Source organism: Galeopterus variegatus, unplaced genomic scaffold (genome assembly GCF_000696425.1).
Source record: "Galeopterus variegatus unplaced genomic scaffold, G_variegatus-3.0.2 Scaffold11973, whole genome shotgun sequence".
NCBI classification, from domain to species: Eukaryota; Metazoa; Chordata; class Mammalia; order Dermoptera; family Cynocephalidae; genus Galeopterus; species Galeopterus variegatus.
Genome location: NW_007738084.1, coordinates 38,494 through 47,244, shown reverse-complemented (window position 1 = coordinate 47,244; position 8,751 = coordinate 38,494). Strand labels below are relative to the sequence as shown.

Below are 8,751 nucleotides of genomic sequence, written 5' to 3'. Positions count from 1 at the left end.
CCACCACACACACACACCACACACACCACACACACCCACACACACACACCACACACACTCACCCCCCACACCACCAGTAAGTGTTAAAGTGCACACACGCACACACACACACACCCCCCACCACACGCACACACGCACCACCAGTAAGTGTTAAAGTGCACACACCACACACACACCACACACACACACACACACACACACACACACACACACCACCAGCAAAGCTAATGGTGTGATTATAAAAGACAGTTTAAATGTACATTTCATTTCCTTTCTTCTCTTAACTGATTTAAAAAGCAATTGTATAAAATTTGTAACAATAAAAGTGTCAATCAAAAGGTGTGAGGTGCCACCAAAGCTCTCTTTTAAACCATAAAAAATAAAATTAATGATCTAAACTTTCAACTCTAAAAGTTACAAAAACCAATAAAACAAACACTCGGGAGGACACAGAGGAAACAATAAAGATAAAAGTAGGAAGCAAAAATAGAAAAGAACAGCAACGGAACAGGTAAGTAGATCCACGTGCTGTTTCTTATGTGTTTGGGGTGGAGGGGCACAAACAAGTAGTAACTGTTCACAAATCTAATCCATTTTAAAAGATAGAAAAAGAAAGGAAAAGTATAAAGAGGATATAACAATCAAAAAAGAATCACACAGGAGATAAAAATTATAAGAGATTATTATATACAACTCTATGCCAACGTATTTAAAATCTGTGCAAGAAAGGACAACTTTTCCAATAAAGTAAACCACTAAACACAGAAGAAACTAAAAGACCAATTAATGTACTACCTTCCCAAATGCTCTAAGCCCAGAATGTTCTGCAGATAAATTCTCTCAAACTTCCAAAGGCAGATAATTCCTAAGCTATGTAATTTATTCCAGAGCATGTACATGCATACCAAAATAACGGAAAGCATTCGGGGAGGCACCTGAATGCTAAAACCCTTCCAGGTGCAGGTTTCTCCCGCATCCGCATCCACGCGGCCTCCTGCACTACAGATTGGCTTTCTGCACGGGCTTTCCCCAGGCTGCTACATCCTTCAAGCGCACATTATCCAGTAGCCCCGGCCCTGCCCCTGTCCACAACGCTTACCAGATCCCGGGAGGACATTGACTACACCCTTGGGAATGCCGGCCTTCAGCGTCAGCTCTGCAAACTTCAAGGCCGTGAGCGGTGTCACCTGAGGGGGGCAGGAGAGAAGATCGGATAAGGAGGGCTTGGAAGTGGGCTCTACCTTCCCCCCAGAAGCCCCAGTACCGAGCAGGGAGGGGCAGCTGTGGACTGTGGCACCTGGAAGACCCAGGGAAGTCTGTTTGTGGTGAACCACAGGGGCACTGCCAATTTTGCCAGCTTCCCCTACAGCTCCGGGTGGGAACGGGGCCTGCTGACCTCACGTCCTGGCTTCGCCTCCTGACGGGGTTCCTGTCCCTCAGCCAGGCCTGTGCCCTTACCGCCAAGTGTTCATTTCTCTTCATTTACTTACCCCCAGCCCTCGAGGAGCAGAGTCATCAGGAGTACCCAGCCGGGCTGTGGTCTCAGAGGCTGCAGCCAACACTCTCCAGGCTGCACCTCTCCCTGCCCCTCAGGAAACCCAGCCTCCTCCCCTGGGAGCCGCCACTGTGACGGTGCAGAGGGGCCTTCCAGAGAGGTGGGTGGCCTTGCTGCACTGCCCACTGGACCCGGCTGTCCATGCTCCCGTGTGTAACCCTGATTACTGCCTCACTTCTGGAAATCAAAACAAAAGAGGCCGTGCCTGGGCCTTTGAGCCCCAACAGTGGTTTCTCTTCTAGCCTCTGAAAATTTCTGGCCCACGTAACTCACCTGGTTAAGGTTACCTCATGCCCCGCCCCCACTTTCCTGAGCGGCTGAATCTGTGGGGTGCTGCTCTGGGGGTCTCAGACCTTGTTGGGGGCTTCTGTGGGCACTGGGTGTACCCAGGGGCAAGTGAGGGCAACCCTCCTAGAGACAGTCACCTGGATCTGTCAGCAGCACCGCATGATAAAGAGGGAGGTTGGCTTCTCAAAAGGTTGTTGTGATGCTTAAATGAGCAAATTATGTAAATTTCTACATAATTTGTTATACAGGTTAAGTAATTTTGGATTTCAGATTTTGGAATATTTGCAGAATACATACTAGTTGAGCATCCCTAACCGAAAAATCCAAAATCCAAAATGCTCCAATGGGCATTTTCTTTGAGCATCATGTAGGTGTTCAAAAAGTTTCACATTTGGAGCATTTCAGATTTTGGACTTTTGGATTAGGGATGCGCGACCTGTGTGTTAAAATGCCTGAGGGTGCCTGACTCAGGGCGAATGCTGTAACTGTCAGCTATCATCACTGTTTTTATTGTGTTAAGGCCCTTGGGGCCAAATCACCCAAAGAAGCTGGAGAGTGAGTGGCCTCAGGCACCCGTTCCTGCCATGTGGCGGGCATCTCCCTCCTGACACCCTGGGATGCTCATGGCGGGGAGATGTCCTCACCCCTGGAGGACCCTCCGAGCCTGTCTCAGTGAACCCTGACATTTACCTCCCCACCACCCCAGATGCCACAGCAGGCAGCTTCTCTGTGAGGGGCAGGGAGGGGGCCACTATCCCACCACTCGCCCCGCTTCCCTCAGGACTGCTGGTCTCTGAAGCCAAGCAGGAGAGCATGCGCCAGCCTTATTAACAGGCTACTCGGGCAGTCTTAGGGCGTGGGGCCTGGGCAAGGGACACAGTAGGGTTTCTGCTCTGTGAATCCAGAGTGCCAGCATCTGAGCAGAAATCCCAGTCTCTGCTCACCCAAGCAGCTCCAGCACCAGCGCAGCCAGCTGCTCTCAACCACCCCATGGCCAAAACCCCACAAAGTCTGCTTTGCACAGCTCTGACCCCTCGTGCATGCCTCTGCCTGCTGTGCATGGGGCCGTGCAAGGCCGGCTCACAGCAGCAGTGCCCTTCTCCAGAACTGGAGTGGCCAAAGGGTCCCTCTCGGGTCCCTTATGAAGCATGTTCCTGACTCCCTCCACCGCCTGCAGGCCCTGTGCAGAGAAGGCCACACTCACCTGGGCAGGCTTGATCACCACTGTGTTCCCAGCAGCCAGGCAGGCTGCTGTTTTCCAGGACAGCATCATCAGGGGATAGTTCCAGGGGATGATAATGCCACAGACCCTGCCATACAAGAGAAGCTGGGTTTCGTCCCTCTTCTCAGCTTGGGTGCCCAGAGTTGACCTGCCAACTCCCCCTCCTCCCCAGTATTAGGCCTCATGGCTAGTTTAACACCAGCACAGCCAGGTTAAGCTCCTTTCCCCCTTCTTCCCCTTCCTTTTCCTTTTTCTGCTCCAGGAACTGAGATTCCTCCCCTGGGCAAGGGTAAACATTACTGTTACATCAGGAGAACGTCTTGTGGGCTGCGTCTAGCAGGCTTCCGGCTGGAATGCTTTGTACTGAGATAGTGGCTAATCAAGAGCCTATGACTTAACCTACCTGATGTCATCGGACCACAAGGGCTGTGTCACCTTGCATACCGCTGATTTCAAAATTGCCCATTACTCTGAACCCTCCCTAAAAGTCTTATAAACCCTGTGCTTTCCTTAGTTTGCGGGAACTGATCTGGTTCAGTCTCCCCTCCACATTAGTGGAATAAACCTTTCGGCAGAAGAGGCTCCTGACTTGGGTCTCTCTCTCTTTTCTCCATCTCACCAAACCTAATACCCAGCGCCTGGCATCCACTCCTGACAAGGCACCAAAGTTTCTGCCGACAGACAGCTCATGCCTGCCTCTTCTGTCCTGGACGCTGGAGTATGAATTAGTCTGGCAGCAGCCCCTCCTCCTAGCAGGACACAATGTCAGGGGCACTGGGTTGTTTCTGGTGGGAGCTGTGAGAACACAGGGACACAGGGAACAGGGGAGGGTGACAGCCGGCAGGCACAGGAGGGCCTGGAGAGGGTCAGGGTTCACAGGGTGGTCAGGGAGGACCTGGAGAGGGTCAGGGGTAACAGCATGGTCAGGGAGGGCCTGCAGAGGGTCAGGGGTCACAGGGCAGGCCAGGAAGGCCTGGAGAAGGTCAGGGGCTACAAGGAGGGCTGGGAGGCCTGGAAGAGGGTCTTCCTGAGCGTGAGGCCAGAGGTGAGCACCGTGAGAAGAGAAGACAGAGTGAGCGGAGAGGCCTGTGAGGTTTGTCCACTCTACATGAAGAGATGGTGCCAGTGTGGGCATCCCGGGTCCCAGAGAGTGCCTCTGGCCAGCATGTGGCCATCGGGGAGGGCCAGCACGGTCCCGGGGACAAACAGGCACACTGGCCAGGTCTGAGCGCTGTGTGGCCCACCTTCCCTGATCCCTGTAGCACGGGTGCTGGAGCAGCCCCTCTGTGTGAGCGCTGGACAATCAGATGAGATAATCCACAGACTGTGATTGTGTCGTCACCACCACCACTGGAGAATGCTGCCCAAAAGATGCCTCCTTGCTGGGCCCAGGCAGTGGGAAGAGCGTTGCAGAGGCCAGCGGGCCGGCGACAGTGTGAAGAATCGTGAGGGGTGCGTGGGCCAGGGTGGGCCACACCACGCACCCTGCAGGGCGTGGCAGCTGGGGACTACACACGGCCCTGAGGGCAGCCACCCCCTACCCCGCAAACCCTGCAGACCCAGAGGGTCGAGACGGGTGCAGAGAGCAGAGTGGGGGCCTGTGGAGAGTTCCCAGGGAAGTCGGGTGAGGCCAGCGGTGACAGTGAAGGGTGGGCTTGTGGGGGCTCTGAAGAAGAAAACAGGTTTCTGACCTGTTGCACTGTTATGGGTTGAATTGCATACCCCATCCCCCCAAATTCATAAGGTGAACCTAAGAACGTGGCCTTGTTTGGAAAGGAGGTCGTTGCAGGTGTACTTAGTCAGGATAAGGTCACAATGGAGCAGGGCGAGCCCTCATCCAACACGACCGTGTCCTGACAAAAGGAATGTCATGTGAGGAGACAGGCTCACAGGAGAACCCACGTGGGCATGAAGGCAGAGATGGCGTGAGGCATCCGCAGCCCAGAAACACCAAAGACCGCAGCAGACCACCAGAAACCTGGAGAAGGGTCTGGAACAGGTTCTCCCTCACAGCCCGCAGGAGAGGCCAGCCCTGATGACACTGGATCTTGGACTTCCAGTTCCAGAACCGTGAGACCATAGATTTCCGTTGCTTAAGGCGCCCCCATCTGTGGTACTTTGCTAGGGCAGCCTGAGCAGACTCACACACCCGCTGGCCATCTGCAAGTGGCCTCGCTGTGGGACGTGGCTGGGTGAACACATGAATGCCAAGCTGCCATGCAACCAACCTTTCATCAGCCCCGTGGCCTTGTCTACTCTTGGTGGCCTTTCTTGTGGAAGACCTCATGGCTCTGGCTCACCCAGTGAGATGAGCCGCCCTCCCTCCCTGGAGCCACCACCCTGCTGGGGACCACAAGCCGTCCCTCCACCTCTCTCGGCACAGGCTCTGGGGAGGCATGTCTGGGCCTAGGGGTGCAGCTCCCTTCTCTCACTGAAGAGCCCCTGGCTCTGGGGGTGCTGGGCCAGTGTGCAGCCAGGGGTGGGGGAGGTGAGGGCCTCTAAGAGGCAGCTGCGGCCTCACTGCTGTGAGCCTGGCACTGGCAACCGGCGAAGATGGGCACATTCTGCAAGTCTTCAGGGAAGACTCTGCACGTGCCAGGACCCAGACAGGCATGGGGACAGGGCAGCGTCAGCTCAGACATGGGTCACACAGAGAACACCAGCGCAAGCCCAGCATAGCCAAGCATGGAGAATCAGGGAGGGGCCCGGGCATCCGGCCCCAATCGCGTGGCCAGGTCAGGTCACTGGGAAGCCACCAGAGGGCAGTGAGTGGAGCAGTGCAATGGTCTCATAGGAACATCAGAAAGGGCTGGCCTCTGCTTGCTCTCAGCTCCAGAGAGGAACCCCAGCCCACAGCTTAGGAGGCCAGGCTTACAGGGCTCTTCAGCTGGCCCTCTGATCTTCTGTAGCATTTACTGCTCTAGACATCGAATGCATGCTCATCAAGACAACTCATTGAGGATGGTGCTATTTCATTCCTACTTTAGAGATGAAGAAACTGAGTACAGAGAGAAGGAACTTGCTCAAGGTAAGGGGAGGAGCTGGGATCCCAGCCTTGGGGTCACGCTCCAGAACATTCCCACTGAAGTGGAGGTCACCTGCAAAGCTGAGGTGAAGCCATGCACTGGCAGCCACACTGCGGGCAGCAGGCAGCGGGCAGAGACCTCTGGTGCCAGCATCTCAGCCTCCCGGTGCATGATCAAGAGTGGCCCTGCTGCCCTGCCTCTGGGTGAGCACGGTTTGTAGGATGTGTTTACAGTGGGATGCTGAATGGGTGCCAGAGGCCCAGGCTCAAGGCCAGCCTCGCAGGGTGACCAGGATGGATCTGGGTGACATAGTGTCAGTATCCTTCTCAGTCTGACGGGGACAGAAGCCCCCTGCAGGCAGGTGGGGGCTCAGTGGCCTTGCAGACTCAGGTGTGGCTCTGGCTGGTGGTCCCAGATGAACCATGGCCCCGGCCCCTCTCACAGCCGCTCACAGGGGTGGGGGTCTGTAGTCACCAGCACCTGCAACAGGTTTCTCAGCCTCCACGCTACTGACACCTTGGGCTGGGGCTTTCCTGTGGGGAGCTGTCCTGTAGCACCCCTCCCTGTTGTGACAACCAAATATGACTCCACACATAGCTCGAGGTCCCCTGCGGAGAAGCTGCGCTCAGGTGGGCCCTACCCTAGAGTCAAGGCCCTGCCCCACCCCGAGACTCACTCTTCCCTCGGGCTGAGGATGGAGGTTCTCCTGTGCCCGCCGCTGCTCTCCAGACAGGAGCCTCCTTCAGCCCGCCCTTGAGGACCTGGTTTGTCCACCTGCACTATTTTTTAATGACACAGGTGACATTTGAGCTCATTCTCCTTACAGAGCACCCCAGTGTTCCCAAGGAAGCTGAGGACTTCGGCCCTCTGGTGGGAGGTGGAGCCCTCGCCGCTGGTTTTATCTTCCATTTCTCCAGCCCTGTCTGGGGCCATCTGGCTGCGTTTGTGCTTCTCCTGCTGAGCTCCTGTTCCCATCCGTTGTCTGCTTCTCCTCTGCTGTGTTCTGTTTTTTCTGTTCCTTGGTGTCGCACAGGAGAACCTCATTTTTTACACACACTGACCATCATACTCTTTTCCAACAAAATATTTTTGGGCTGTACCCTTTGTTTCCTACCATGTCCCTGACCTGCACGGGGTTATCATGGAGATTAAATAAGTGATAAACTTATAACAGCAGTGTCTGCACAGAGCAGGCACTTTAGACGTGAACGGAATAGCTGTTCGATGACTATGTGTGAAGAATGGGCTGTTGCGAGCTCCCTGCAAGCTGTCGTGGGGGTCACGCAGCTCACAGAGTGGAAAGCACCAACCTGCAGCTGCACCTCACGCTGGGCAGCGACTCACCCGACAGGCTCCTTCCTGGTCAAGCTCAGGTTGCGGTTGGGTCTGGCCTGGTTGATGGGGATGGTGGAGCCCTGGAGAAAGCACAGAGCCATCACTGGGCGTGGGGTGGGGGGTCCAGGCTGCCCCTGGAGCTCCACGCAGCTGCTCCGGCCCAGGAGGCTCCAGCTGGAGGTGATGAAGCAGCAGAACAGGGGTGGGGGACACGAGGTGGCCCACCTCCCTCGTCACCGTCGTGCCTCAGCCCCCAGTGGGGTGGAGAGGAGCCCCAGAGCCCAGATTCAGTCTCTGGAATGGGTTTCCCTGGGGAACCTCCAGAAATGCCCCCAGGGTTCCATGTGTGATCCCTGGGATCTGGGAATACAGTGAACTCTCCTTCCTGGGATGACGTCATGTGGCATAGTTGACCTTAGGATGGTGTGGGTGGGCCTCGGATAACCACAGGAGCTCCCGGAAAAGCAGACAATTCTCTCCAGTTAGTGGCAGAAGAGTCAAAGGGATTCCAAGCTTGGGAGCAACCTGCCATCGCTGGGAGATGCAGGGCTGTGGCAAGGACCAGAGACGCCTGCGGGGGCTGGAGGCAGCCCCGGCCTGCAGCCAGGAAGGACCTGGGCCCTCAGTCCTGCAACTGCACAGAACTGAACTCTGCCAGCATCCGAATGGGCCTGGAAGTGGGCTCTCCCCAGATCCTCCAGATGAGGCCCAGCCCGGCCAGCACCTGGACTTCGCCAGTGAGACCCTGGCTTAGAACCCAGACAAGCCCACTCAGAATTCCCCCCTGCAGGACTGCAAGCTCATAAATGGGTGCCGTCTTGAGTCACTCAGTTGTGCAGTTCGTTAGGCAGCATGCAAAGAAACAGGCTGCGTGAGAGCTCACGCAGCAGGCAGGAGCCCGGGCCCACCTGGATCTTGTCGCACCAGCCAGCAAAGTAGCGGAAGGTCTGGATCGACATGCCCACGTGGGTCTTCAGGGCCAGCGTGTAGACGGCACCGGCATCCAGGGCCTCGATGGTGGCCAGCTCCTCCTGGTGCTGCTCCATGAGGTCTGCCAGCCTGGCCAAGGGACAAGGGGGAGGGGGAGACGGGCTCAGCCTGGCACAGCCTCGCGGGCTCTCTCAAGGCCCTTCTTCAAGGAGTCAGGCCCCGCCCTCCACTAGGTGTGCCGACCTCAGTTTCCTCACCTGTAAGATTGGATGATACCCTCCATGCCTTGCTCTTTTCCTCTCTTTCCCTTCCTTCCTTCCTGAAATATTTATGGATTGACTACTTTGTAAAGTCCCTCAGAAATGACCCTGCAGGGGCCGGCCTGGTGGCGCACT

General features: G+C 55.9%; 1 protein-coding gene across 2 annotated transcripts in view; it reads right to left on the bottom strand.

The window, feature by feature from the left end:
• Positions 1-674: 674 nt before the first annotated feature.
• The window catches only part of LOC103610886 (cytosolic 10-formyltetrahydrofolate dehydrogenase), a 44,614-nt gene continuing 36,537 nt past the window's right edge, over positions 675-8,751 (bottom strand). For both annotated transcript variants that reach the window (XM_008594951.1, XM_008594952.1), the window contains 4 exons: positions 8,335-8,485; positions 7,436-7,506; positions 3,048-3,153; positions 675-1,187 (listed from right to left, as the gene is read on the bottom strand). In XM_008594951.1, the coding sequence (XP_008593173.1) occupies positions 1,047-1,187; positions 3,048-3,153; positions 7,436-7,506; positions 8,335-8,485 (469 nt within the window). In that variant the 3' untranslated portion in view covers positions 675-1,046. The remainder of the gene's footprint in view (positions 1,188-3,047; positions 3,154-7,435; positions 7,507-8,334; positions 8,486-8,751) is intronic.